We start from the raw sequence: 27,950 nt of genomic DNA, 5'->3' as shown, positions 1-27,950 counted from the left end.
TTTAGCTTTTTTGAAAATGTCCGGAAATATTTTTTTGATAAAGCACTGATTGATCAGGTGAGTCATAGGCTCCACCAGCAGTGGATAAATCTCCTGCAAGAGTTTATGAGGGATACCGTTAGGCCCGGCGCATTTTTTCCTGCTGAGAATGTCGTGACTTTTCAGACGAATCAGACTTCTGCATAAAGGCGCAATTTAAAATCTTCACAAAAACAATGTGATCCTGGTATACAAATATTGATAAGAATACGGTGATGCAGTGATTTTTCCGGCCGGTCGCAAAAATACACTGGCACGACGGAATTGTTTTTTTTTATTACAGTAGCTGCGCAGAGAAACATTTCTATGAGATCGCTAATCGAGTGGCCAGTTTCCCGCCCGGGAACACCATGGTCCGAAGTTACGACATTTCGTTTCGACTACAAACGACGGTTAGTGGCAGCCGCAGCCCTTGGCCACCATGTTGCGATACTTCTTGAGGACCACGTTGGAGTTGTCGTCAAAGTACAGCACGGAGATGGCGCTGAGTTTGGTGGGGGCGCAGAGGGCCTTGGGCACGATGAAGGGGTTGAAGAGGTGCACCAGGGTCTGCACGATGGCGTGGTTAGTGGCGTTCATGTGCGCGTTCAACGGGAAGGAGCACTCGCCGTGGCAGAAGTACGCCGCGTACCCGTCCGGCGCGATGATCCAGTCCTACACCCCGGGAGCACAAATTAATCTATGACCTTTATTTTATTATACTTTTATATAAACCATATTTATTCAATAATTGTTTCTTTATTTCGATTTTATTTGATTAATTTATTGCCGGCCCGGTTTCGGCAAGGGTCCTACGCGAACTGACCGGCGAACCTCGCTACGGCTTTTTGAAGACAGCCGGTTTAAGTCTAACGCGCGAATGACATTAACGATTTCGCACGTACATCCTTTTCTGTGTTTAGAATGTTATGACGTACTGGCTGATGCCGAATTGAAATCCACGAGTTTTTATTTCTATATTTTTATTTACTTTTTTCCTGCAGTCAGTGCAGTGGTTCTACTAATGTATCTTCTTATAGCTTAAAATGGAATACTTTTTATGCTCAAAACGCAATACTGACCTGCCAACCAAGGAGCTTGAAACTGACGTAAAGAGTTCGCTTCTGACACGTGCGGCTGGAATACCCGGCGTCGTATCCTAAACACAGTACAACGTCACTATCAAAATGGATAAATATTTTTCCAGTACTTCTTGGGAAAATTTCATGGCAGTTTTTGGATTACATATAAAAATATACGGGATTATCGGCGACGCACCGGCAAACGGATTCCACTGCGACGGCGACAACCGGCTATCAAAATCATGCGTGGACGACTGCGCCTGCTTTTTGCGCGAGCGACGCGGCGTCTGTCCGGGGTCCGGGGAGCGCCGGACTCGGAAGAGCGACTCCTCGCTGCGCTGCTTAAAGAAGCCCACCATAAATCCCTCTTTGTCATCGTCATCATCCAGCCGGTCGCCGGCGATGAAGATCTGCGATGGCCGTATGGTCTCATCTACAGGGTCAAGAAACACCGGGAATAAATATCTGGATGGTGAGGCAAACCCCGGTCTGTGGTATGCATACTGGTCGCCGACAGGATGTCGATGAAGAGGCCGTAGTTGGTGCTGGGCGAGGCTAGCCACGCCTCCACCGCTCGCGTAACGTTGAAGATGATCCAGCCTTCGAAGACGGTGTACGTCTGCTGCTCGTCCAGCAGCTCAATATCCCGGTCTCTACAGCGACAAAATTGTTATTATTATTACTATTATTATTATCGCACTGCAGCAACCAAACTCGTAACGGAGATACCTTTCCAGGCTATTGGAAAAGTTTATTGGCTGATTTGAAAAATCTCTTTATTTTTCCTGATTTGATTTTATGCGATGAAAATTTTATTTAGCCTAAGAGAATCGTATGTCTGCAATTTAAATTTTAAAGGAATATTGATCTGCTATGTCCGTACTCTGCATCCTGTCCTCGCTTGATCATGTAGACATAAATGGTGAAATTCTCCAGCGGATCCTGCTGCCAACTGTAGGCTTTGAATAATCGAAGTTCCGCCCCGATGACGGCGTGATCGGCCGACACTTCCGACAGGTCAAAGAGGAAGCGCCGGTCCCGTTCCTGTCGCAGATGCAGACTGTGCCGCTGCGCTGTAAAATCATACCATAAACGTAATCATTCTGCGAAAATTTTTTTCGTTTATTCCGGTACATATGTACATGCATAACATTTTTAAACTGCCGATGCATACAGATACATGGATATACATATATATGCACATATAAGGGGCGAAAGTAAACGCGTTCCACCGTTCCCCTGTACTGCTGCCGTCACCCGCCTGGAGTGTGACGTTACGGCAATACATGTGGTTAAATCTGGCGCGGTACATAAGCGCCATGTTCAGCCACAACGTCAAACTCCAGGCGGGTGACGGCAGCAGTACAGGGGAACGGTGGAACACGTTTACTTTTGCCCCCTATATATGCAAAGTGATTTCAAGTTTTCTATATAGGGGGAAAAATGTGTCTAGCCGAACCAATCCCTTGTACTTCTGATGTAAGCCAGCTGGTGGTTTACGTTGTGGCTTGACAGTGTTTTATGTAAAGCGCTGCTATTAAGATTGCAGGTACTGATAACAGGTAAGCTGCACTCGTACAACTGCAGGTAAACAGGCTAAAACTGCATTATAGCCCGGACCTGCCTGGTGCAGCAAAGACCACATGTATCGTCAATGCCGCACAGCCGATTAAAGCCGATTTTATTTATCAGTAGCAGCGCTTTACATAAAACGCTGTGCAGCCACAACGTAAACCACCAGCTGGCTTGCATCAGAAGTACAAGGGACTGGTTCGGCTAGACACATTTTTCCCCCTGTATTCTATTTTTTAAATATTCTGGTACATACTCGTATAAAAAAATATTTTTAAAATGCCGGTGTATTGTTTTATGACATTGTGTAGCCAAATGATTCGTATACACAGGCCTGAAAATCGTACAGTGCGCGCAACATCGGGCTATGATAATATTATAAGGAAATAAAATCAACACAAAATTAATACTTAACAAAATTTTGCAACGGGCGCATTATTTCTCAGCACCCCTCCTGCAAATATATGCCGGATGTTGTAGCAGTAATATTCGCACCTTGGTTGACAAAACTCATAATGACGTCGGCATCATTCACCGAATTCAGCGTGGAATTATTCTCCGTCCAGGTGAGATCGTGGACTTTGGCCAGGAGCTTCTCGTTGTCCACCTTCAGCACGCCCGTGTCCTCGTCCACGAAGGACTCGTATAAATTCTTCATGAAGGTCGGCGCGGCCTGGCCTGTTTCGTGCGCGGGCGGCCGTGGCCTGCAAAACTCGCGGTTGAAAAATTGAATAATAAAATCAACAAACAGCGTGCAACAGGAATACATTGCGCATAAATCGCCAGCACTGGGTTCGAACAGAGAAGCGCTCGTTTGCGCAGTACACTGTAAGCCGAGGCATTTAAATTTTTGTATATAGTAATGGTGGTCACCTGGAGTGTAGTCCCAGCAGCCCCAACATCTCGTGCTGGAGAACTTTCTTCTCGCGCTTCAACGGCGCATACAGCACCGTCTGATCGATGCCATTATCGGCGTAAAATCCACTGATGTCGCTGGCGCCCACCGCCACGATACTCGATAAAATCAGTTGCACAACCAACATGATCCCTATAGGCTTTATCGGTAACCAGATATTCCGGGCCAATTTTTGTGGAACAGTTCGATCATCATAATCTCGTAAAATTTACCATGCGCATATATCGTAATAACTCCACATGCACGTGCTGCACATTGCGTTCGATGGAGTGGAATGGCAACAGGTGTGTGAGAGAAGACAGGCAGGCTTGTCTCCGTGATGCCCGGAGGCGCTCATGTGGCAGCCAGTGCGGCGCCTGGCTACTCCACTAAGAAGAGAGCATTAGCAATTGAGCAGTCTGTCTGCCTGTTGAGAATTCTCTTATTAGTTTAGTGTGCTTCTGGTGTTACACGAGACGACTGACTGGGCAATAGCACAGTATCAAGTAATATCGAGTACAGGTATTCACCGGAAATATCGAAAGAGCTAGTCAAATGAAGCAATTGTAAAGTACGGATGTTTTTTTCGACGCCATCAACAGTAAATCTGTAGTCGGCACTTGAACCGTCCCGTTTTATCCCCGTTCCGTATTCATTATAAGTGAAGAGAAGGAAGGAATGAAAAAGCGGAACGGAATCTACTTATAAAAACCTGTTCGAAGAAAGCCTGTGTGCCTGATTGATAGGGTAAGAATACATCAGATAATTATTCTGATAAAGATTGTCACCGGAACTCACGTTTTTTTGCGCTAGTTGAAGTGTGTGTGTCATGCACTTCCGGTTGCTGCATACCGCAGCACATGGACCAGCTTGTACATAATAAGCACACACACACATTTCCATTCGTTCGGCAGTATTACTACAGATTAAATCACGACGGCGGTTTTATCAAGGTAGTGCTTGAGCAGTACTGATACCGTATTACTGGTATTCGGTCCATTTATCGGCAACCATTTCGCAATTAAAATGGCCAACAGAACACTGTTCCTCTGCCTGATCGGAGGCTGTCTCCTGGCGATGCTTATGCCAACAGGTCAGTTTTCCACTTACACGTACAGTAGAGTGAATTAATCCCCGTAATGTTATTCCTCGGAACGTACAGTAAAACCATTTTACTTGCACCAGACAGTTCCTAGTAGAAACGCTAAAATAATAAATAATAAACGCTAAAATGCACCAGCTAAATAATAAACGCAGTGCAGATAATAATAATAGCACACAGACGTTTTGCGCATTTCGGACATTATTGTCATGACAATATGGATCCGCGAACCGAGACACGGTAATCTCCGTGTTGTTCCACATGAAAAAAACTTCAGAAGTTGATTACGTAAACAGTTTTTGAAGAGTTTTTGTCATGTGGAACAACGTATACGTGATATGTACTTAGTGTTTTTATTTATAAAAGTTTCACGAGTTTAATAAAAAAAACTTATCAAGTTTATAAAATTATCAAGGTTGAGCGAAGCATCGAGTATTTGCATACTGTGTCTGTGTTGTCCGGTATGCCAATCTGCATTGTAAAAGTGTCCGGAAAGCGAAAACCGTCGAAGCATGCATGGTGTTTTCGCAGTCCGGCCTTTAGGTGCATCGATTTATCTTGAAGAATTACAGTATTAAAGTACTGTAAAGAAGTGTGGATCCGTACTAGATAGATCGTAACTCGCTCTTCGCTAATCGGTAGACGCGGTACGGCCGGTGTCCTGCGTGGAAGTTACCCAGACCGGGAAAGGCGACCGGTGCAGCGACGTGGCCCGGGCCAACGGCATCTCCGTGTCGGAGCTGGTGCAGATCAACCCGCAGATCGCGGGCTGCGCGGCCGACCGCCTGCTGAGCCCGGCAACCTGTGTGTGTCTGCGCGACTGTCCCCAGTGTGCCATGCCTGTCTACAACATGCGGACGTGCCAACCCCTTTCCGGATAAACGGCATCACTGCGGATACTGAATGTTGTCTAAGCGGGCCACCATGTTCTGAACAATATATTCTGACCAGCATACTAGGTATAAGGGCACCATTACCGGAAGCTGGGTCGGCTGTTTCTAGACCTGACTTTAGTTTTGTTTGCTTCTTACGTAACGTGTCGACATTATACAAAAATTAAATAGACCTGGTACCTCTCGATTCCAGTGGAGTGAGTGGCGCGTCGTAGTATGGAGCTTAGTGTAACACTTAAAATTGTACATATATTTTGCTGTATTGATTCGTCAGAAATTACCGGACAAGTTTGTACAGTAGAAATCTGTACGTGTGTACAGTTTCCTCGAACAAGTCGAAAAAACGTAAATCCTGCAAGCCGATTCGCAAAAGGCCTGGTTGATCTTCTCGATACGGTAAGGTCATTGTGATACCGATCGTGATATTACTAAGAACGTACGTCTTGTCCCGCTGGTTAACGGTGTGTCATGCGCACTTCTGGTTGTTTGCTGCATACCATCGGCATAAAATACAAGTACTTAAATAAACAAACACTCCATTCGTTCAGCAGACAATCTGATCCGCGGTATTACTGCACTAATAATCGTCATAATTTGGCCATAGCACGGCAGGCAAAATGGTCAACAGAACACTGCTCTTCTGCTTGATCGGAGGCTGTCTCCTGGTGATGTTTTTCCCAACAGGTCAGTTTACCGTTAACATACCGCATTGAAGCGTATTTCGGTGCTTTTTTAAAATGTTTTCGACTAGAAACCCTTTACTTCTATGATTATGATAAAGAAGCGCTTAGACATAATATTAGTCGGTTAGCGCGCGGATACTTACACAGTAACTGATCAGATTTGGTGCTTTTAATTCAACGGCATTTCGCCTGTACCGGGTACTATTTATTTCCAAGTTTTTATACGTCATACTTACAATTTTCTCGTCGATGTATGAGTTTTGGACTTGTTATATGTACCAGTGTTCAGCTAAGCCATCGAAGAAACTTTTTATAATTAAACAATGCGTATTAAGTGATACTGTATTAGAAAGATTGATAATTTCACAAATTAATCTCGTGTACACGGTTGTAAGTATGTACAAACACTTACAGGTGCAGGAAAAATATTTATTCGCAGTGCGCGATTTATCTTGATTAAGTTAAAGTAAGCACTGTAACATAAGGAGGTGCATGATGAAGCAGAATCGTAACTTGGTCTTGGGCACTCGGTAGACGCGGTACGACCGGTGTACTGCGTGAGGGTCACCCGCACCGGCAAAGGCGACCGCTGCAGCGACGTGGCCCGGGCCAACGGCCTCTCCGTGTCGAAGCTGGTGCAGATCAACCCGCAGATCCCCGACTGCGCGGCCGACCGCCTGCTGAGTCCGGCTACCTGTGTGTGTCTGCGCGACTGTATGCAGTGTGCCATGCCTGTCCACGACGTGCGCACCTGCCGGCCCCTTTCCAGATAAACTCCATCGTCTCTATTAGCGGGTGTTGCGCCGGGTTTTCGGCCAGATAACACTGACCGCGTTGTGTGTTATCGGAGTGTTTACCCAACTACTTACCTGTTTTGTGCTTTAAGAAATGTGTTTGCTGCTTTTGTTAAATGCTGCATTTAACCAAGTATACGCAACTACTGTCGCCAATAGATGACATCATGACAGCATGATGCTTAACAAATAGAAGCCCACAGCCAAAATAAAATAAAAAGTAAATTTGAGGAAGGGAATGGTTTTGGTTTAATTAAAGTTTGTAGCCGTAGTATAGTCGTTGTTGTCAAACACGGAGGAAACCATGATAGAAATCACAGAAAAAGGTCATATTAAATGCAGCAGCTGTTATGCGTAGACCGTTGAAGTATGTATTTAACGCACGTGCTGAGATTACGAACGGTCCTAACGATTTTAATCGATGGTTCCTTCAATGTTTAAAATTATTGCGCAGGTGTCATTGATATGTACTGTACAAGTCTGTATACTGGCCTTTTTACATACGTATCTAAGCGCTTTTTAGTGCGGGAGAATAAAAATTCTGGTGCAGCGCTAGCTATACGAAGTTTCTATTAGGTTATACATGTATACAGTACCGGCATCCGTGCTTCACCCATTTTATTTGGCCAAAGTTTGATGAATTATCTCATATTAACAGTGCCATAAACTCTTTATAGGAAGTCAGTTTCCCGCTAATACTAAACGCTCGCTCCATAAAGGTCACTTGCGTCCAACTCCTAAGGAGAGCAGCCATGTTGCACCTCCTCTTGTCACAGTACTGTTCGATATACACCGCTAGATACACAGCCAACGCCGAAGCGCAAAAAAACCAATTTGTCCCACATTACAAAAAAAAACTCGAAGGTCACCGCAGCAAATGCAGATAATCCGATGATATACACACGATAATCTCCGCCTTAGGGACGCCGTTGAACCCGGACGACAGTTCCTTCGCGTAGTTACCCATATTCTCAATCTCCAACCACGTTCCGCTGACCAATGCCGGTAGATGCAAATCCTGTGCGATAACATCCAAAGGACTGCACGTCGGTCCGTAGAGCGTTGACGGTTGACCCGGCTTCTCGCTGCAGCAATACGAAGGCCCATCGACCGGATGTACACGCACCTTTAATTTCGGCTTGAAGATCTCGATGTTCCGGCACGAACCGTAAACCCCGTCGGACAATATATAACCGGGCTGGCGCTGCTCCTCTTCCAGCGCTTTCACGCCGATCACCGGCACGAACAACGACTGCGCCGTGGTCACCACGAACTGCCCGGGCTCGGCGATGATCCGCACCCCGGAGGCGGGCGGGAAGTGCCGGTCCAGGCCGGCGTTGAGGGCTGCGCAGAAGTGGGGAAAGGTCACCGGCGCGTCGCTCCAGTCGCCGCGGAAGCCGCCGCCAATGTCCAGGATGGAGAAGGGCCGCCCGTGGGCGGCGGCGAAGTCGAAGAGCCGCTTGGCGACCTCCACGGCGCCGACGTGGGCGTCGGCCGTCCCGCTGACGCCCACCCCGACGTGGAAGGCCACGCCCACGACGTCCAGGCCGCGGTCCCAGGCGCTCTGGATCAGCGTGCGGGCGGTGGCTTCGTACACGCCGAAACGGCCGTGCATCTGGATCTTGGCGTGTGGGTTGTCGTAGCGGAGGCGTACCATCAACTGGGCCGTCGGGTGGTAGGTTTGGAGTTTCACGAGTTCGTCTTCGCTGTCGAAGACAGTCAGGCGGATGTTGTGGTGGGCGGAGTGGAGGAGGTTGGAGACGGATTTGCAGGTGTTGGAGTAGACCAGGCGGTCGGGGTTGAGGACGTAGGGAAAGGTCAACTGGATCTCGGATTTGGTGGCCACGTCGAAGCCGCAGCCCAGGGCGGAGAGTAAACGGAGGATAACCGGATTGGAATCACATTTCACCGCTACAACGGAGCCATAATTAAGAACCATAATTTAGTGCTTTTAATAATAATTATTATCTAAATTAAATTAAAAATTAACAAATTAATAATACTATGAATGATAGTAAATAAAAATTATAACAGTAAAATAAATTATTGAATTATTATCCTAATTATTTATTTTTAATTTTCGCGTACGTGTCTGATCGGGATTAATTACCATAAAATAAATCGACGCGTGGCAAATGCCGTTTCCAGTTGGCGACATTCTCGATTATCCTGTCGAGATTCAAGAGGAAAAAAGAATCATCGGAATACTCTTCCCATTTGCTGGCAATAGCCGCCCGCACAATATCGGCGCGCGTCATCTTCTCATCGGTAACGACGACCTCCAGCGGCGGACCGCTTAACGTATTAAAGGTCATTGTGCCAATCAAAAATAAATCGTCCAGATCTTTTTGTATAACGCTTGTTTATTAATCAACATGCAATCAATCTGGCAACACGAAATGCATATCCGGTTCCAGAATTTGATAGTTAAAAATTAAAAACGAGACAGAATTATAAGACGGTTGAGATTAAGATGCATTGCAGGTTAATGAAGTTGTCCGTTGAACATTTATATCGGCGACCGCGACTGAGCAAAAGCGCCGCGAGGCAAATACATCACGTTTTTCCCTGCACACAGCTTCCATTTCGGGGAACCATGCGAGCCGCTGTGACAGAAACAGTTATTAATGAAGTAGTTGGTATTAATCATAGGGCAACAGATACAACAGAAGCCTCGACTGTAGCTGGATTTTCTGATTAATTAAACACCCACCGCGCGACGACGTTCGCTATATCGCATCTTCGTTCGGCCGACCTTCACGTGCCGGTTTTTACTGTCTTGGCGTTAAAGGCCGCGACAACGTTAGTTTTTTAATAATTTCCCTCTTGTAAAAACGCTGCTTTTCGCAAATAAATGGGTACGCTTCGAAGAGACGTAAATTTTGTGCAGATTTTCAGCTTTTCCTGGTAAATTATGCATCTGGCGCTAATTGGAAAGCCGCTATGACGAATTAACAATAAAATAACATGGTTCTTCAAGTGATTTTCGTATTATAGTGAGATGTTGCGTAAAATACGGGTAGCCTATATGTTGCGTAAAATACAGCTGCCAGGAAATACGGCAATAAAATTAGCGAGACGCAGCAGAAAACGATAAAGAAATCCATTAATCACTCCGAATGTTCCACCTGCTTGTATGTGTTCTGACAAGTGTACATTTGTCTATTTGCCAAGTACAACACAGTTAGCCAAAAGCGGTACGACGTGCTTGATTTATGTATAAAGCGGCGTCTTTAATTATTACTGTTCGTTACTTGTGGAAGGGTATATAGGCTGCCACACCCAGATCAGTTGCAATAAATATCTGTGCAGCATTAAGCAGTTGTTTACCAGTATATTGCGCACTACATAAACACAACTAGTGTACGAGTACAATAATTTCATTTTCGAAACAACCAGCCGAATAAAGCAATCGCAAAGTACGGCTGTGTTGTTTTTTTTTTTCACAAGGGCGGATATAAGGCTGGCTTTAATTTTATTAGAAAGCAACAATAAGTCACTGCGTGCATCGCTGCCGACAGAATAATTTACCGGCGTCTCATGTTTGTTCTTTTTCGAGGTAAAGAGATCACATGAGCATAATGCTCGTAAATCGTAAATGTAAGCAGTCCAAAAAGTTGGAAAAACTTTTCAAAATGTACACAATTCGTACACGTAAGTGATTCAGATAGGCGTGTTCCATAAAAAATTCCTTATGGTCGCCCACGAGATTACCAAGTCGAGCTACCGTATGCTTGATCGGTCTGTCACCTGACTAATGCATTGCTGAGTATGTAAACCGAGCCGTTTTCGAAAACAACCAGCCGAGTACAGCAATCGTAAAGTAAGCGGTAATTTTTGCTACAATTTCCTTGTAAATACTGTCGTTTTAGATTTGTGTTGCGTGATCAGTGATCACTTTACATTTACAACGCGTGAATATAGTAATTGTTATTTGACTAGAAATTCGTCTTTATTAGTTACCCGGAAGATGAAGACGCTGTTGAGGAAGCTAACGTGGAAGCATCAACCCGGAAGACCGACCATGCTCTCCTATTTGTGGGTGTCGATAATCAGCATTTTACTACCGCTGTCGCACACGGCAGCCGCCCGTGTTCGTCCGGTCGCCTGCGTAACCGCCACCCGTGCGCTGCCCAACGACACCTGCCAGTCGCTAGCCGACCGCCACGGAGCGCGCGTCGACGAGTTGACGGCGCTAAACCCCCACCTCAACTGCAGCCACCTACCAGCCGGCAGCTGCGTGTGTCTGGCCGACTGTATGGTGTGCGGCGTGTCCGTGTACGATATGGATACCTGCCAACGCCCTGCGCCTCGTCCCCGCCTCCCGGGGGAACCACAGAAGATGGACAATCGACGACGGACCTTGCAACATTGATTACCTGAGAGTTTTACTCAATATCGAACTTGTACAATTACGTGAGGAACCGAAAAAATGATAGTTTCTGTTTATAAAATACTAGTGTAATCTTATAGCATATAAAATTATCATATAGAAAAGATATAAAAAATTATAGTTTCTGTTAATGAAGTATTTAAATCTGCGCTGTATGTTACGCTATAGTAATTAAACAGGCAGAACAGGTAACCACAACATGTTGAACCGCTTAGTCAACATTCATCCACTTTAATATAAGTAAGAGGTCAGTGGTCAGCGAAGTGCCGACGCTAGAGTTTTACAGAGGGTATGTAGAACGGCGTGCTCAATGCCCACGTTTCCCCTTTCTCGCCAATCTTGCACATATACTGGCAAAACTGGGACCATGCAGTGAACTGTATCGGAGCCACCGTCACCCGGCAAGCGTGGATGTGCGCCGCGGCTGCGTGACCGTTGCGGATAATGACACTGGGATACCTGCAACAGAAATTTAGGTAGTTTGAAAGCTTTTATCCTGATCCGAAAGTGTTCCATGGCCAGCTGAAAATTGAGTACAGTACAACGAGGCCAATCGGTTCGCGATTTAAAAGTGAATAAGAATATCAGCAAACAGTGTGCAACAGGGAAGCCTCTAATGCGCATAAATCGCCAGCAATGTGTTTGACCAGATCCAGAGAAACTGATACAGAACGATACAGAACCTTTGCCGATACAGAACGTTTCCCGTACATAAACAGCTGCTCGTTGTTCACCCGGTGGAAGTGGCCACTGTTCGACGATTCGGATTCCCGCAATGTGTTTCGCGAGCGGAAATACCCACGAACCCGCTCAATTCAAAGCCCTTCGCGCAGCGAATACAGTCCGCCTGCTTCTCCACTTCCACTGCTGCCAACTGTTCTTGGAACGCTCGTTCCGCTCGCCTCGCTCGTTTAACTTCCGGATCGAGTCGAGTAGCAGATGATTTCTGGAAATACGCCGGGAACCCGGGGAACCGCGTGGGTACCGTGGTCCGCAATACCGGTCGGGGTGGGTCGATTCTACGGACCACGCTGTTTCCTAAACCATCCTGGCAAACATCCTCTCGCATGAGTTCGTCGGGGGAAAAGTGAATTTCGCAACAGGAGATCTTTTTTGGGAATGTATTACGCGCGCGGGGTATCGTGGATTCCCATGTTGCGCGAATTACGGGATCCTTCGGACACGTCAACATGGCGCGTTTCGGACCGGTATAAGTGGCGTTTCCATAATTTCACAGCAGCATACGGCATTTATTCGGCATTTTAAATAATAAAAATAATTAATCGAACTGTATCGAACGACATTACGTTTACGTTATTTGATTTTGTGTCGAGAGTAATCCTGCATCTTCAAATTTCTGAAAAGCCCAATTCCCACAGTCCAGTGGTCACTCAAAAGCTTGTTACCATGGTGGCCATTAGCTTAACATGGGCTGTTTGTAAATCCCCAGATTGTTACTATGTGTTATTATATCGAATTGTCATTGAAATTAGCGAACTGCGAATTAGCAAAAATAACAGGTTCTGCTCACGCCTGTTTATTTTGTTCGTGCCTCCTTAATGTAATAAACATCGTTCCATTATTTAATACATATGCAGTTAACCGTTTTACTGCTCGAAATGCTAAGACATTATTCATCCGTGCTGGGCTTGTACGTATATTAATTAGCCCGGATTGTGGATCGCTGTTTGTAACCGGTAACCCAATTATCTCGCACTTTATTGTCCCAATCAAAAACGCAATACACAAATACCAGAAAAAACACGCTAAACTATAAAGAACAGTAAACAATTTTTAACCAATTTGAATTCTTAGAACAAGTAATAGTAAAGCAAATTAATTTAAGCAACAGTATTTTTTAATATTAAATTAATTATTAATATATTTGTAAATACAAAAATTAAATCAGTTCGGTTTATTAATAAAATCAAAAATTTCTTCAAAGTATATCGCAGTAGGGATACAAAGAAACTGGCCTGGTGAGCGGGCATGCCCCGCCCCTCAATTTTACTGAGCCCGGAATCTCCTGTATTTCTCTCTTTCGTCTTCTTGCAAACTACAAAGATATTCACGCAGAAACGACACCCCATAACATCGCGATTCCAGTCTAGACACCGTTTGATCTACCTGTAGAATAAAAGGCGTCTAGCAAACAAAACGCCACATGTCTGCGAGGATTGTGCCGGTGTTCAGAGAAAGTGCTGGATGGAAACTGGCACACGGGCGATTCTCGCTGACCGGTTAGTTCTGGCACTGGAAAGCAGATTTTTCCACTATTCATCTGCTTTCATGTCGCTCAGTGTTTGCAGATAAATTTTGGATATTAACGTCAGTCGCTCAGTATAAAGCCCACTTCACTGCATGTTCAGTTACTCTATTTTCCCGTTTTTCTTATAATCACGAAAATGCCGATTCTTCACAACGTGTTCACCATCATCGGCGCGCTGATTAAGTTGACCTTTTTGGTACGTAATTTGCTATTACAACTAAACAACATAATTATCATTATTTTTATTTCCCTAATAAATTTATTCTATAAACATTTTATTTTTTAGCATATTTTTATTTAATTTGTATATATAAATATTTTTTGCTATTTTTCTAAATTTTGCTTTATGCAGTTCGCATTATTTTAAAGTTATTATATGGCTAATTCCGCGTATTATGATTCCGCGATGATCCAGGCACGGAAATAATTGATACACATTTTTTACTGGTAGAGCGCGGCAATTGTGACGATACCGCAGGATGCTGGCGCCCCGGGCGGTCTGGCGGTGATCCCCGTCAACGGCACCACCATCACGCTGCAGATCAATCTGCGCAATTTCTCCAACGACCAGGGCATCGATATTGACGGCCGCCGCTGCGATCTGGCCACGCAGTGCGATGTGACCTTTTACGCCTACCTTGACGCGTGAGTTTTCCGCTCTTTTATTTTAAATACCCAGACATAGTTCTTCTTCAAGATAACTGACCTTTATATATAAAGAAATGTTGTATGAATGTTTTGCATCAGTATTGCATGAATGACTAGTTGCTTCCTGGTGCAGGAAGAACGCCAGCGCCGTCTGGCCGGGATCCGCCAATAAGAGCAACCTGCAGCTGGTGCATCAGAGCGCCAATAATAATCTCTTCACGATCGACAAGATCCTTAATTATTCGGTGTGCGCCAAGTCGGCCCAGATTCCAGTGAGTGATCTTGAGATTTATTTTACTTTAAATTTTTATATATATTTTTACTTTTACATTTATTAGGTGAGTAACCTTTACATTTATTTTTGCTTAAATTTTTTATATATACAAGATCATTTTTTGTATATAATTCACTTTTTATAGGTATATAATATTTATATATATAAATTTTTATACATATATTTTTTCTGCATTCGCGTACCGTACTGTATTGTTATACACATTTTTTATAATAAGTACAGTACATGTAGCTTCATAATTGCGTATATTTTTTGAATATTTTATTACTAATAATATAGGATACAAGAAACGGCTTCGGCTTTGCCTCCGCGCTTCTTGTGGTCTACGGTTGGAATTCTCGACTGATTTTCGTTAATTTAGTATTACTATATTTGCGATCACTTAGTGATCGCAAATATAGTAATACTATACACTAAACAGTACTCGTAGTGTTACTTCAGTTCTTTTACCATCTATCACGATCTGCGCTCCAGACGATAAGGGTAATTTGGTTACTCATTCTCACAGTCGGCTCTGCGCATTGGACAGTAGTGGAAATTGGTCATACACTATGTGCAGTGAACATTAGTGGTACTGTACATCAGTTACCCATTACCACTCGTTTCGTTACGTACCCACCAAAACGAGCGGTGCGCTATGGTTCTCTTCAGTAGTCGGTCGCCCACTCACTTGCCGGGCTCTGCCCACGAGAATAATGCATATGTTCAGTCTCATTTTCAGTGGTGGTAGCGCAGTTCACTCGTTCTTCACCACTCGTTTGATTACTCCATCACCTAGCGAGCTCTGTGCACTGGAGAGTAGCGGTAGTGCGGTTGCTCACCCATTCTATCGCGCTAGTACAGAGTAATTCGAACAACTCAATCGATACACTAAATAGTGGTAATAGTTCGGTAACTCGCTCATCCGAACCTGTGTGACCGTAGCCGCCAAATTAATACTCGTTTTTTTAGGAATGATAGTTGTTTATGAAGCAATTTTTATTTTTCTAAACTGTTCTTTGAGACGATGCACATACATGGTAGCGGTAACACTTTTCGAAATTCATGTAATTAGTAAAATTTTTTGTATGGTTATTTCCAATGTGAACACGCCTTTTTGCATTGATTGTGATCATTAATATTACGAAGTTATCCTTTGTAAGTCATTGCGACGAGTATGCCGTTTATTTTTCTGGTGTTTTCTTATAAGAATATGAATTTTTCGTTCTGAGCAGTTTAATTGGTTTGGCATTTTCTACAGAAGTATGCTGATTAATCACTGTCCTGTCTGTCCTTAGTACTGCTCGGACTGTAGTGAATGGTCAGCCCGTTTAAACGATTACTATGGTCAATTTCTTTTACAGCTTCCTTCAAATAACTTTAAACGAGCGCTCTGCTTCATAAGTCATGTTTTTGAACGCTTTGAATTGTTAACGATCTATTGGAAACGAAGCCATCCGCTAGCAGCCTCGTTCGTGTTACTGCTAACCGGCTATTTTTAGTTTTATAGGAGTAAAGTTAAAACCTTTTTAATTTGCTGATCTAAATAGGTACCAGTTTGAATTTACTGATTTTTTGCTCCATGCAACCGGGCTATGAAATTTTTTCAAGGTCACCTTGAGCTTTCAGCTCTACCGGCACCGGCGTCTGTGCACGGGAGCCGGAGCGGATAATTACCAAAAGAAAATGCATGTGACACAGTTTCCAGACATGCTGAATCGAATGGCGTTAGCAGTTTTTCGATTAATTTATCGGTTTGTTCTGACCAGATCGTACGGGGTTTTCCGTTGTAATATAGATCTTTTCCTTGATAGGATATTAAAAATAATAATACAGGATATTAAAAAAAGGACTATAGGATATTAAATTACCGGCCTACGTTGTGTAGATGTTGAATCTGCGCGTGAAAGTGGACGACAGCGACGTGCTGACGCGCGACGACAGCATCGAGCGCTTCAGCTGTCTGATCCCCGAGCACGCCTTCCCGGTGGCGGATGTGGAAGAGGAGAACGCCGTGTGGTCGGAGGATCTGCACTGCGTCGGCAAAGTGCATCCGCTCAGCAAAGTCAGGTCGGTCGCTGCCGCAAAACACTTACATTCTAAATTCTCAGCGTTTGATTTCAAAGGTCAGGGTTAATTTTAATTTATTCGGCAGGTTGACCTTTCGCTACCGCTACTTCCAGGCCAAACCGACGACGTTGTGCCTGTAATAATTCGCGGGATTAGCGCTAATTACGAGCCGTAACATTCTTGTATGTTTTCTTGTGGGTGCTGTTCCATGTTGTTCGTGTCTTGTTCATACATCATGACAACGAAATTGCACATCAACTGAATATAAAAATTTGGAAATATATTTAAAAAATGCGAGATATCACTGTCGTCTGCAGTATGTACTGTGTACTTAATAAGTCTTAACTGAATTAAAATGACAGCGTATCTGCATCTTGCTAGTGGCGCAAGAAACACTAACTATTATATGCGAAATACGTAAGTAAATAAAACAGCCATTAATTAATATTATAACGGATCATTCTGTGATTTTGTTTCACACAACTTCGGTTTTATTAGTGATATTAAAATTAATTATCGCCAAAATCAAAAAGTATGCAGTATATCAATAGATTCATATATCCTTACGTCCTTATTTTTTGGAAATTATCTTCTAAATCAAGATTGATTTTTTTAATAAGGTGATAATTTTGTAAAATAGAGCATCGCGCAAACGTTCCTACCTTTATCTTTAAAAAAATCTCAAGTTTTGGAGAAGGTCTAACAAAATTTTTAGAAGCTGTAGTACTTAAAGGTTGTTAGTACTTAAAGGTTGTTAGTTTTGTAAATTATCTCCTAATTCGAGATTCCATTGGTGAAGCTTTTGATTATTTTATAAAATCCAGCATCTTCTAAAGCTTCCTATCTGCTGCTTCGAAACAAATTTTGGTTTCCGGAACGTTTTCAAAAACCCTTTCAAACTTTCCGTACTTAGCGTTTAAAGTTCATAGAAATTTCCAGTAAATTCTACAAACGTCTCGAATGAGCAAATACAGGTTTCGCAACTTAGCAACCTAAACTATAGTTATTTGAAATTGACAATCCTATCAAACTTACAATTTTTTTAAATTCTTGAAACCTTTAAGATGTTTTTAAATCTGTTTGAATACCTCAAAATAACTATAAATGTTTTGAAAGTCGGCTCCAAAGCTTTTACATTTCAAGAATTTCTAAATATTTCGACTCGGCCCCGCGCAGCGGGGCCGTTACCTCTAATTTTTTGAGCCTCCAAACTTTCGAAATTTAAAAATATCTAGAAATCTAAGTACCTCAATATCTCACGGTCTAAATTGTCTGATTTATATGTAATTTCTAAATATCTAAAAGCCAGCCCGCGGCCCGTTTACCGTATTCACTCACATAGCGGCTCTGTGATACTGGTAGCTTGGGTATTCACTAAGTCCTACGTTGCTCTGTAATACTGGCGGTAGCTTGGGTATTCACTAACCTCAAAATTTATTAAATATGTATTTATTTTATTTTTATAAATACTCAAGAGCTTGACTGAATGGCTGAAAATCTTACAATTAGTAGCTAAAGATGCAGCCTCCCAGGTCACCTTGGGCAACCGTTATTCTGCGCTAAAATATCGGTTGAATGGTTTTTGTGGGCATCGTGTAAATGATCCCACTCTATTCATTTAATCACCGTTTAAATAATTATTATCGGTCGTACAAAAAAATTCAAGTTTTCAGTTCGTTAGATCGGCAATATAAAGTTACATTAGAGTGCGTGCGATGACAATCTGCCGCTCGTGACAAAATACAAAATGCGCCATTAATTTGATTTACGCCCATTTTTTCAATGGAATTTTCAATATTAAAAACTATTAAAAACGTGAAAAAGAACCGTGAAAAATGCAAACAAAAAGAAAAATTGCGGAGGCTTTCACAGTTTTTATACCAGTGGTCGAATTTAACCGGAAAGCTTGAAAACTGTCCTCATTTCTACATGTTAAAATATTTTCGTAGCTGGCCTCGCTGGGGGTTCCATAATTGAAATATAGATATATTTCTCAAATCATTTTTATTGCTGTACGATGTGTATTTTGTGTTTTTTTTAATTCTTCCATACCTCGAACACAACTGGTCGCGCGCTAGCGCGACCGATACTTGTATAATAGTAATATTCACAGTAATGTGGTCGCAAAATTTCCTATTAAAGTAATACTGTATTTGACAAATTCAAATTAATAATAATTTATTTTAATAATAATAATGATTTACTGTAACATAACAAAGTACCGAAAGCGCACTGATTGTACGAGCAATACCACGTTAATAATTATGGTATAAGTACAGTACTGTGAAAATACGTACGAGATACTTTTCGTATCCATGACACCATCCAGCATCAGCTGACGCAGAAATACGACTCGTATGGTACAACAAAGCAATTAGTCAGTATTAAATCAATTTTATTCAAAGTACTCGAATAATTATATAGCATTATTTCTTCGCTTAATACAAGGCGAAATAGTAGTACGCCGCCAACAACGGTCCGCTAAATCCGTCCCTCTCGCTACAAATGGATAAAACGCCGACCTGTCGGGACTTCCCGAAGGAGGGCTTCCAGAAACATCCGGCCGACGACGGCGACGGCTTCGAGGACGGCCCGGACATGGACGCCTACGTCGCGCAGCTCCTCGACTCCGACGAGGACGACGCCGCCGCCACCGGCGCCCTGCAGCGCTACGACACCGGCGACCCGCAGTTCCTGCAGCACGCCCTGGCCGACATGCGCCAGCTGGACATCCTCCTGGAGGAGCGCTTCCACCGCGAAGCCCGCATCCGCCACCAGCGCAAACAACAGCTGCACACCCTCCGTCAGACGCTGTCCGAGTACCCGGTGCCGGAGAGTCTCCGGCAGGAGGACCGCTCGGAGGTCGACAACACCCGGAAGTTTCTGTCGGCCACCGCGCTCCAGGAGGAAGTCCTCGGGGGGCTGGAGACGCCGGCGTCGGCCGGGACGAGTTTGTTTGGAGGCTCGCGGTCGGAGGGGTCGCTTTCGGTTCCCCGGCGGATCACCGACTCCGATTTGGAGGATTGTGAGAAGGATTGGCCGTTGGTCCCGGTGCCGGAGGGGGATGACCTCCAGGAAGCGGAAGAACCGGACGCGGAGGTCCTGGCGGATGATCTCCCAGATCCCGGAGCTCCTGTTAACGAGGCTGTAAAATCTCCGGCGTTTTCCTTCAATTTTGAAGCGACGCTTCCGAAAATCGACCATGTTAAGCGGAATATTCAGTGCGCCGGGAAGTACTACACACCGGAGGAGGAGTCCCGGCTGGATGAGCTCCTCCAACCGGAAGACCCCGAAGAGTCCGGCGCCGTGACCCTTTCCCACACTAACCCGTTCGAGCTGATCGACGCCGACCTCCGGACGCTGCGTAGCATCGAGGAGTCCCTGACCGCCATCCGGCGGAAAGGTCAACCGGCCGATGACCCCCCGCCGGACTCCAGCAGCATCGCCAGCACCTCCGAGGCCGCAAACCTCCCCTTCGGCTTCTACCAGTCCGCCCGCGAGGAAAACGAAGCCGTCCGCCGGCGCTTCACCGCCATCACCGACCGCCTGGAGGCTCTCGAAGCCCAGGAGCGCCTGATGCTGACGCGCGTCCTGGCGGACCCGGAGGCCGTCGGGCCGCTGGCGGAACGCGCCGGGATCGAGGACGCCCTGGCGAGCGCGCGGGCGGAGCTGACCGTGGAGCACGGGCTGGCGCTGGTCCCCTTCGTCACCGAGCAGCAGCTGCAGTGGCTTCTGGGGCCGGTGCCGCGGCTGCGCTCGGCGGAGAAGTTCCCGACCGCGCCGCTGGCGACGTGGCGGGCGTGGCTGCAGAAGCGGGAGGAATCCGTGAGCTTTTTGTCCGGACTGGATGAGGCCGCTGCGGCGCGGCCGGTGGATCGGGAGGTGGCGGGGATGGAGGAGGAGTTCCGGGTGTTGGTGGAGGATGTCAAGGAGGTGGCCGACAAGGTCGACCGGCTCATGCAGAACAACCGGGATTTTTTTAACGAGTGCAGTAAACTGCAGCGGGAAGATGTGCAGTGACGACGTTGGTTTCTCGGCGTTGCCGGTAATGAAGGGTAAGTTCGAGAAAAGGTCACCGTTGTCATACAAATGTTTTAAATTACATAGTTAATCTGTTTACTAAATTCTTGTCAACTAAATTCAGTTCCGTTAAAGGTCACCTTTAACTAGGATATAAACAAGCAAGAATTAAGAAAGTCATACGTAAATATGATCCGCTTTCATTTGCAAGAGTAGTTTTAATTTTCGTGACCAATTTATTTAACAGTGTCGTCGCTAAAGGTCACGTTTAAGTATTTATGTATATATGGGCCAGCCAAATTTAATTAGATTAGTAATTAATTTGGAAAGGTCATCGGTATCTTTAATTTTTTTGTCGATTTAGACATTGACTCTGTTTCCGACAAAGGTCACCTTCACTATATACAATCTGCTTCGACTATTTTAGGTTTTAATTAACGGATAATTAATTTGTTAATAAGCAATACAACAGAAGGCAAGACAGACTGCACAGAAAGTTGCGGGTAGAGAGGAATTTCACAGTGTTGCTGAGTCAGGGCCGACGCACCCGTGTGAGTGTTACGAGACAGTGTGGCGAATCGCGATAGGCATCGGAGATGGCAGTGATATTCGCCGAAATTCCTGTGTGTAATTAAATACACCAGCCTGCTCCATGTCGGAACGCTGTCGCTAAATTCAGTGTGCGCTCGCAGATGCACGAGAGAACTCAGTCGTGTTAAAGTTTCTCCTGGCTTCACCATTTTCCACCTCCATCGCTAATTCTTGCAATAAATATTATCACTTTTAAATAAAAATGATGTCGGTATACTTAGCCGTATTAACGGTAAAGCCGAAATTTATCCAGAAATTACAAAATTATTATTTATATTTACGTGTTCCCAAATGGTTGTTATTGGTGTGATTATCTTAGGTGTTATGGGGATGCGGCGGCAGTGTGCGGGGCCTGCAGACGACGAGCGTGACGGGCTTCTACCGCATCGAGGTGGAATTCGGCAAGTACGAGAACATCAACGGCCATCTGCACAACACGCAGAGCTGCGACGAGGTCACGCCCTGCGACCCCATCATCTACACCTACATCGACGTGTAAGCCCCTTCCGGTCTTCCGTCAGAATTTTTCAGCGGCGTGTTAAACAGCAGGCAGAATATCCGCATTTTTAAATTTGAAAATTAATGGGAAAATTTATTCCAAACAATTTTCTTTAATTTATTCACTCGCAAATTTATTCGTTCTTAAATTTTTTTGTATTCTTATGTCCTAAATTCAGCGCCTTATTACTAATAATTATTTATTTTAATTCGCTAGTTTCACATTTTGCGCTGCAATAAATATGTTGTACCTCATTTACCAGTGAAAAAGTTTACAAAATTTCTTACATTATATTGTGTAATGTTTCGGTGGAATTACTAGTGTAGAGGCATTTGTAGTACCCTAGGGTTTAGATTTTAGAACATGGTGTTCTGATTTCCGTTTCGCTTTGTCAGTGAGAGGCCGTCGGCGCCGTGGGCCCAGGCCGTCCGCGCGGACCGCGACCTGACGATGCTGACTTGGCGGCGCAACGTCAACTCCTACGATGTCAACCAAACCATCCACAAGGACATCTGCGGCGGCGGCCTCAGTGTATGTAATTAATACCATTTATTTTCCATTAACTGCAATTTATTATACTCGTACAGTTGTTGTTAATTTATTTTCCATTTTTAAGATTTATTTCCGATCATTATTTGCAACATTACATATACGCGTATATAAAGCGTTAATTAACAAACGTGTAAATAATTAATTGCGCCGGTTGCAGAACGTGAACGTGCGCGTGGAGGTGATGGACGAGGACTTTCTGGGCAAGTACGACCTGATCGAGCAGTTCGAGTGCAAGTTCTTCCCGCCGGTAGCCGACACGGCCACCAACCAGGACGAGGCCGAGCGCGACGCCTTCCGCAGCTGGTCCCCCATGGAGGAGTGCGCCGCCAAGCACCTCCCCACCAAAATCCGGTTGGCCACAGTTTTTTACAATTTTTTCTGTTATTATTTGTATTTTATAATTTTGTTTTTTATAGTTTTATTTGTAATAATGTTTAATTTATACTGCTAACTAAATTCTGTCTGGATGTTTTTAATTATTATCTCTTTATATTTTTTATATATTTATTTGTAATAAATTTTGTTTATTTTTGACTATTATGTTTACATTTCCGTTTTTATAATTTTAATATTAATTTTTCTTTATATTTCTTTTTTTTTAATTTCTCTACATATTTGTGGTTTTATTTATGTATGTTTATTCGGCAGGTTATTCTACCGTTGGCGCGTGTTCCCCGTGGACGTGGAGGTGTGCGGCGGCGACCCGAAGACGGTGACCACCACGACCCAAGCGCCGACCACTACGGCGCTGCCCTTTCCTTAATTCAACTTCGCATTGCACGGCGCCGCCGGTCTGTCTCTTATGGATTTTTACCTATGTTGCTGTTGCAAAGTGTTGACTCGCATTTGCCTGACGATTGTGCCGGAAGTTGCTTGTTTTAATTAGCCAGTTAATTGCGCAAGTCGCCATCATCGATGACGCACTTTGCTGTATGTATGGGTGCATTTGTACGAAAGTGGAATTTTTATCGCGATGCTGATTGTATCGGACCATAAATTGAACTGACTTGCAGTTGTACGCATTCTCAGTTCACCGATCGGTGGAGATAAATTGCCGCTGCGTATCAGAAGACGTAATTACCTCGTACATTATCCTTATCCTATATATAATAATATCGCTCAGTGGCAGCTTGTACAAGTAGCTACAACGGAATAAAATAAGATTTTCGTAATGAAACAATATGAGATGTAAAAAAAAAGATGTAAAAAAAGATAAGAAAGAGATGTAAAAAAAATATTACTAAAAGAGATGTAAAAAAATAAGTGATGTAAAAAAAATATTACTAATTAAACAGAAATAAAAATATTATTTTTATCGGTAATTAAAAACAAAAATATTATTTTTAACGACAGTCAAGTACAACAGAAATAACGTATCTTGAATTTTTAGGATAATTAAATACAAATAATACGCATCGTATACAGCCGATTAGTAATGAAGGCACGTTATGCGCTGCAGACATAATGCTGCTCCCTTCGCGGAAAATCTCTTTGGTAAACACTTACTTACAGTGGGTACTTACCTGAAATTAATTGGAAGGTATAAATAATACTGCAGTTAATTAAGACTGCAGCAGTACAATACGCTTAACTAATACACGTATTTATCACATTTATGATCTGTATGGGTTTCCACGAAAGCCTACCCGGCAGTGACCTTTGCTCCGGTGCCAGTGTGTGACAGTATGTGTATGTACGTAGGTGTGCACGGTTGCAAGCCCGGATCGACGCTAGCTGCAGCGTGCTGCCTGCGCATTTCGCACGCGGTCAACGTGACTGGAAGAAACGATGCACTTGTAGTATAATACTGTTTTAGTAAAAGAACTGCAGTTGATTTAGCAATTCCATTAAAAATTATCTAGAGTGTGCTTGCTGTTTATCGAGTTCACTGGCCAGACTGTTAATTACTGTGATCCCGGTGTATTATAATAAATTGTACATAATTATATAGCAGTTCGACGTTTATTAATTTATCCCGGCTTCGTGGATAGTCAGTTCAGAATGATCCACTCACGACTCTGTCGACGGAGCAGTGCACTGTGCTGGTTCTTGCTCGTAAGTGTACCCAAGGTTAATAAAAAATGTATCCAAGTTTTCTAATGTGAAACAACGCGGAGAATACCGTACGTGTCTCGGGTATCCGGTACGCGAAGCCATCTTGTGACAATAATGTCCGGAAAGGAAAAAACCCCGAAGTGTAGCGGTTGTTGAGAAAATTCAAAGTGCAAATAACACACAGATAATTTGATTGTACCGTAGTGCTGCGCGTCGCTGGTGTGTCGGTGCGGAGCGCTGTCCGGGCACTACTACCGCATCGACGTCATGCTGACGGAGCTGCACAACCCCAAATCCCTCATCCACAACGGGAAGCGCTGCGACGTCTTCACGGCCTGCGATCCCCTGCTCTACGTCTACATCGACACGTGAGTGCACCGCTGCGGTAACGTTGTTGAATTGTTCGCATAATTGTTGTAATAAGGCGGGACATCGAGTCCAGCAAACAACATCACCGGAAAATTGTATAAAAGCCGATATACTTTCTGCGCTGGAAATTATACGAGAAAATTGTACAGTGTATGTGTAACTGTACAGTGGAAAAAAATAAACAGTGTATGTGTTCCCACAGGCAGAAGCCGCGGGAGACGTTCCCGGGGGGCGCCCGCTCGCAGGAGGACTTCACGGTGCTGACAAGTCAGTACAACAGCGACACACTGACCATCAACCGCAGTCTATCCAAGACCATCTGCGGCAGCTCTTCCCAAGCCTTACCCACGGTACAGTACAGATAAATACATTTGTCTCTATCCAATTCCATCGGGAAAATAATCATCGATTTACCGAACAGTATAGGTGACCGATTCATACTACTATATATAAAAGGACGTTTATATAATTATTGAAGATAACAAGTAATTGCGCTAAGGATTATTGTAAAATACATGCATATATACATCACGTAAATCATGAATAAATACACGTATATACATGTACATGTATTGTATATATCTATACATGTAATACATTGTACACGTATATGTCTATACATACATGTAACACATGTATATAGGGGGAAAAATGTGTCTAGCCGAACCAATCCCTTGTACTTCTGATGTAAGCCAGCTGGTGGTTTACGTTGTGGCTTGACAGTGTTTTATGTAAAGCGCTGCCATTAAGATTGCAGGTACTGATAACAGGTAAGCAGCACTCGTACAACTGCAGGTAAACAGGCTAAAACTGTGTTATAGCCCGGCCCTGCCTGGTGCAGCTATACCACATGTACCGTCAATGCCGCAAAGCCTTAATAGCAGCGCTTTACATAAAACGCTGTGCAGCCACAACGTAAACCACCGCTGGCTTACATCAGAAGTACAAGGAACTGGTTCGGCTAGACACATTTTTCCCCTTATATGCGTGATGTATATACATCACGTATATAGATATACTTGCATAACACATGTATCTGAAACATGTGTCCAATAGCCCGTTGTGTGCATAAGAAAATTGCTGCAGGACGTGACGGCGCGGGTGGACGCGCGGGACCACGACTACTTCACCGGGCACGATATTATGGAGGAATTTAATTGCAGCTTCGTCTTCCGCGCCAGCTGGGAAGGCGACTACGCCTGGTCCGAGGAGCGGCCGTGTAAAGCGCGCTTTCATCCCTTAGATATCAGGCGAGTTACCGGCGTCCACTGCAATACACCACTGAATTTAATTGACAGTTATTACCCGCGCATTACAACTGAAATTCTCCGCGAGAATTTTGCTGCATAATTTTTAAACTTATTTTTTCTAAAAAAATCAGTTCATACAGTAATCTCTCGTCTTTCGGTTGATATATAAAGTAAAGGATATAATAATATATAGATATTCAAGGCGTTTTTACCGCAGTTATGTTCTGAAATAATGTACTGCGTGATTTAACGAATAACCAAGGTTCATTTATGTAACCCAATAAAAAACCCGAGTTTTTTTTACGCGACAGCACACTAACCGGTGTGATTTTGTAATTGCAGTTTACGGTTTAAATGGAGGGTGATTCCCATAACGCCGGAGCAATGCGGACAGGAAACGGTGCCAGCTTAATAATTCTTGATGGCCTCTTCTCAACTGTATCCTAGTATTCCCCATTTCGCAGGCAACATGACCTCTTCCAACACATCGTACCGTTTAATTATGACAACCTACTCGGTATATTTTTAATTAACTATGAATGCCATGCAATCAATGCACAGCGTATCAAGCCTATACAAATTCATAGAAAATTGTTATTCTTAGCTGCATCATATGTACACATATTAATTTATCCGCACACCGAGCTTATGTATCCCTTGATACCTTGATATATACAGTCACCGGGTCGATCTGTTTTTCTCATCCGGTAAAAATAATTTTGCACGAGGGACAAAAATAAATAAATCTCGATAAATAAATGTAACGCTAAAAATATATATCCTTAATAATATTTCCCTTACACGCAGTAAAACGGCGCTCGGATATATTTTATTTCTTTGCGCTGGAACACATGTATTTGATTAATATTAGCCCGAAATAAAAGCAGCGTAGTCAAATAAATCCAATAAAAAACGAATTAAGAAATGTTTCCAGGCACAAGCCCTTTAACCGGCAACTGTAATCACCGGTTCGCGGAAAAACAATACAGCATCACGTGACCGTTGCGGAAACCCCGCTGCTGCGGGACGATGATCTGCGGGGGCGGATCTCTGTACGCACGGGAGTGTGGCTGTGTGTGCAGCGGAAATGTAATGCAAATACAATAAAAGCCGGCAATTAATCGGTCTTGTATACCTTACACTGCGCACACACACGGCACTGCTACACACTGGCCGCGATTTCCCTGTGTTCTGTGCTGCTGCTCGCTTATAACGCTCGCATCTCCATCCCGGTCGTATAGTTCCATGTTTATCAACAACCAATCCCAACCGCTGTATTTTCAGAACAGTCAATCACCCATGTATTCCAGTTTCCGGAAGGTGCACAATTTTCGTAAATAAATCTCTTAAAATCGGCATTTAATTTGATAAATTTTTAAATTACCTACAGACTTACAGTATATAAAAATCTGGAAAAAGAAATGCGTCGTTTCAGATTCTTAAAGCCTCGTTTTTTTTTAAATGAATTGATTTGGAGCTTGAAATGTGAAACGCTTGAATCTGTATATAATTCAATCCGAGCAGGTTTTCACTTACATGCGTCTGGCAACCGGTCAGAGCTTCATTACACAGCTTTTACAGTATTTGATTTTAATTAATTTCATTTTTACTTTCAGTCTGAGTGTCAGACTCTGAGATTAGTTAGTTGTGCTTGACGCATTTACGTGTAAAGGTCATATACAAAGTAGTGTAAAAAAATGTTTTTTGAAAGTTTTTGTACCTTCCGGAAGTCAGAATACGTGGGGTGAATAATGGCTCACAAGTACTTTATTTCTCAATACAATATATATGTATGTCCAAGGCGAGCATCGCACAACAAATATGATCAAATGAAGAATTTGTCCCAGTTAACATGGGAAGAGACTGTGCACAACACTCACAGCATTACCACGCATAATCTCCAAACTTAAACGTTGAAACA

The 27,950-nt window shown here is 43.7% G+C and overlaps 7 protein-coding genes across 10 annotated transcripts; 5 read left to right on the top strand and 2 right to left on the bottom strand.

Moving 5' to 3' along the window:
- Positions 1–72: 72 nt before the first annotated feature.
- LOC129582186 (bone morphogenetic protein 7-like) lies at positions 73–4,176 on the bottom strand. The gene is made up of 7 exons (XM_055473627.1): positions 3,546–4,176; positions 3,168–3,376; positions 1,984–2,173; positions 1,605–1,753; positions 1,297–1,533; positions 1,101–1,177; positions 73–693 (listed from the first exon to the last, which is right to left on the bottom strand). The coding sequence occupies exons 1-7, from the start codon at positions 3,713–3,715 to the stop codon at positions 433–435; spliced, it is 1,293 nt and encodes a 430-aa protein (XP_055329602.1). The 5' UTR covers positions 3,716–4,176; the 3' UTR covers positions 73–432.
- LOC129582187 (uncharacterized) lies at positions 3,993–7,277 on the top strand. Of its 2 annotated transcripts, XR_008689599.1 has the most exons (3): positions 3,993–4,660; positions 5,312–6,246; positions 6,780–7,277. XR_008689599.1 is itself a non-coding variant. In XM_055473628.1 (2 exons), the coding sequence occupies exons 1-2, from the start codon at positions 6,180–6,182 to the stop codon at positions 7,016–7,018; spliced, it is 306 nt and encodes a 101-aa protein (XP_055329603.1). In that variant the 5' UTR covers positions 6,055–6,179; the 3' UTR covers positions 7,019–7,275. The 2 variants fall into 2 exon arrangements, 1 of the variants encoding a protein (XP_055329603.1); XM_055473628.1 differs by lacking the exon at positions 3,993–4,660 and having other exon boundaries at positions 6,055–6,246; positions 6,780–7,275.
- A 378-nt stretch (positions 7,278–7,655) lies between these two features.
- LOC129582299 (ornithine decarboxylase-like) lies at positions 7,656–10,000 on the bottom strand. The gene is made up of 2 exons (XM_055473794.1): positions 9,150–10,000; positions 7,656–8,950 (listed from the first exon to the last, which is right to left on the bottom strand). Exons 1-2 carry the CDS (start codon positions 9,352–9,354, stop codon positions 7,905–7,907), a joined length of 1,251 nt encoding a protein of 416 aa, XP_055329769.1. The 5' UTR covers positions 9,355–10,000; the 3' UTR covers positions 7,656–7,904.
- Positions 10,001–10,443: 443 nt separating this feature from the next.
- On the top strand, positions 10,444–11,460 carry LOC129582366 (uncharacterized). Of its 2 annotated transcripts, none has more exons than XM_055473880.1 (2): positions 10,444–10,598; positions 10,999–11,460. In XM_055473880.1, the coding sequence occupies exons 1-2, from the start codon at positions 10,580–10,582 to the stop codon at positions 11,412–11,414; spliced, it is 435 nt and encodes a 144-aa protein (XP_055329855.1). In that variant the 5' UTR covers positions 10,444–10,579; the 3' UTR covers positions 11,415–11,460. The 2 variants fall into 2 exon arrangements, 1 of the variants encoding a protein (XP_055329855.1); XR_008689622.1 differs by lacking the exon at positions 10,444–10,598 and adding an exon at positions 10,798–10,862.
- Positions 11,461–13,805: 2,345 nt separating this feature from the next.
- Positions 13,806–16,900, top strand: LOC129582494 (uncharacterized). Of its 2 annotated transcripts, none has more exons than XM_055474007.1 (5): positions 13,806–13,897; positions 14,153–14,346; positions 14,495–14,621; positions 16,512–16,693; positions 16,779–16,900. In XM_055474007.1, exons 1-5 carry the CDS (start codon positions 13,838–13,840, stop codon positions 16,831–16,833), a joined length of 618 nt encoding a protein of 205 aa, XP_055329982.1. In that variant the 5' UTR covers positions 13,806–13,837; the 3' UTR covers positions 16,834–16,900. The 2 variants fall into 2 exon arrangements, with proteins under 2 accessions (XP_055329982.1, XP_055329981.1); XM_055474006.1 differs by having other exon boundaries at positions 14,483–14,621.
- Positions 16,901–19,076: 2,176 nt separating this feature from the next.
- Positions 19,077–21,763, top strand: LOC129582205 (uncharacterized). Its single transcript, XM_055473653.1, has 2 exons — positions 19,077–20,748; positions 21,624–21,763. Exon 1 carries the CDS (start codon positions 19,199–19,201, stop codon positions 20,711–20,713), a length of 1,515 nt encoding a protein of 504 aa, XP_055329628.1. The 5' UTR covers positions 19,077–19,198; the 3' UTR covers positions 20,714–20,748; positions 21,624–21,763.
- Positions 21,764–24,129: 2,366 nt separating this feature from the next.
- On the top strand, positions 24,130–26,794 carry LOC129582312 (uncharacterized). Its single transcript, XM_055473815.1, has 5 exons — positions 24,130–24,410; positions 24,615–24,778; positions 24,982–25,129; positions 25,866–26,029; positions 26,372–26,794. Exons 1-5 carry the CDS (start codon positions 24,357–24,359, stop codon positions 26,439–26,441), a joined length of 600 nt encoding a protein of 199 aa, XP_055329790.1. The 5' UTR covers positions 24,130–24,356; the 3' UTR covers positions 26,442–26,794.
- Positions 26,795–27,950: the final 1,156 nt, after the last annotated feature.

This window comes from Paramacrobiotus metropolitanus, unplaced genomic scaffold (assembly GCF_019649055.1).
Source record: "Paramacrobiotus metropolitanus isolate TYO unplaced genomic scaffold, Prichtersi_v1.0 Parri_scaffold0000007, whole genome shotgun sequence".
NCBI classification, from domain to species: domain Eukaryota; kingdom Metazoa; phylum Tardigrada; class Eutardigrada; order Parachela; family Macrobiotidae; genus Paramacrobiotus; species Paramacrobiotus metropolitanus.
Note: the sequence above shows the minus strand (reverse complement) of the source record. Positions and strands in the feature narration are given on the sequence as shown.

What these genes read in the sequence shown, in the direction of transcription:
- LOC129582186 (XM_055473627.1), bottom strand. Translation starts at nt 3,715, where the DNA reads ATGTTGGTTGTGCAACTGATTTTATCGAGTATCGTGGCGGTGGGCGCC. An exon ending in AAGCGAGGACAGGATGCAGA is followed by an intron (nt 1,754 to 1,983) that starts GTACGGACATAG and finishes TTGTCGCTGTAG; the next exon opens with AGACCGGGATATTGAGCTGC. An exon ending in CGACATCCTGTCGGCGACCA is followed by an intron (nt 1,534 to 1,604) that starts GTATGCATACCA and finishes TTGACCCTGTAG; the next exon opens with ATGAGACCATACGGCCATCG.
- LOC129582187 (XM_055473628.1), top strand. Translation starts at nt 6,180, where the DNA reads ATGGTCAACAGAACACTGCTCTTCTGCTTGATCGGAGGCTGTCTCCTG. An exon ending in GGTGATGTTTTTCCCAACAG is followed by an intron (nt 6,247 to 6,779) that starts GTCAGTTTACCG and finishes GGCACTCGGTAG; the next exon opens with ACGCGGTACGACCGGTGTAC.
- LOC129582299 (XM_055473794.1), bottom strand. Translation starts at nt 9,354, where the DNA reads ATGACCTTTAATACGTTAAGCGGTCCGCCGCTGGAGGTCGTCGTTACC. An exon ending in ACGCGTCGATTTATTTTATG is followed by an intron (nt 8,951 to 9,149) that starts GTAATTAATCCC and finishes GCTCCGTTGTAG; the next exon opens with CGGTGAAATGTGATTCCAAT.
- LOC129582494 (XM_055474006.1), top strand. Translation starts at nt 13,838, where the DNA reads ATGCCGATTCTTCACAACGTGTTCACCATCATCGGCGCGCTGATTAAG. An exon ending in CCAAGTCGGCCCAGATTCCA is followed by an intron (nt 14,622 to 16,511) that starts GTGAGTGATCTT and finishes TACGTTGTGTAG; the next exon opens with ATGTTGAATCTGCGCGTGAA. An exon ending in CATCCGCTCAGCAAAGTCAG is followed by an intron (nt 16,694 to 16,778) that starts GTCGGTCGCTGC and finishes TTTATTCGGCAG; the next exon opens with GTTGACCTTTCGCTACCGCT.
- LOC129582205 (XM_055473653.1), top strand. Translation starts at nt 19,199, where the DNA reads ATGGATAAAACGCCGACCTGTCGGGACTTCCCGAAGGAGGGCTTCCAG.
- LOC129582312 (XM_055473815.1), top strand. Translation starts at nt 24,357, where the DNA reads ATGATCCACTCACGACTCTGTCGACGGAGCAGTGCACTGTGCTGGTTC. An exon ending in CACTGTGCTGGTTCTTGCTC is followed by an intron (nt 24,411 to 24,614) that starts GTAAGTGTACCC and finishes ATTGTACCGTAG; the next exon opens with TGCTGCGCGTCGCTGGTGTG. An exon ending in CTCTACGTCTACATCGACAC is followed by an intron (nt 24,779 to 24,981) that starts GTGAGTGCACCG and finishes GTGTTCCCACAG; the next exon opens with GCAGAAGCCGCGGGAGACGT.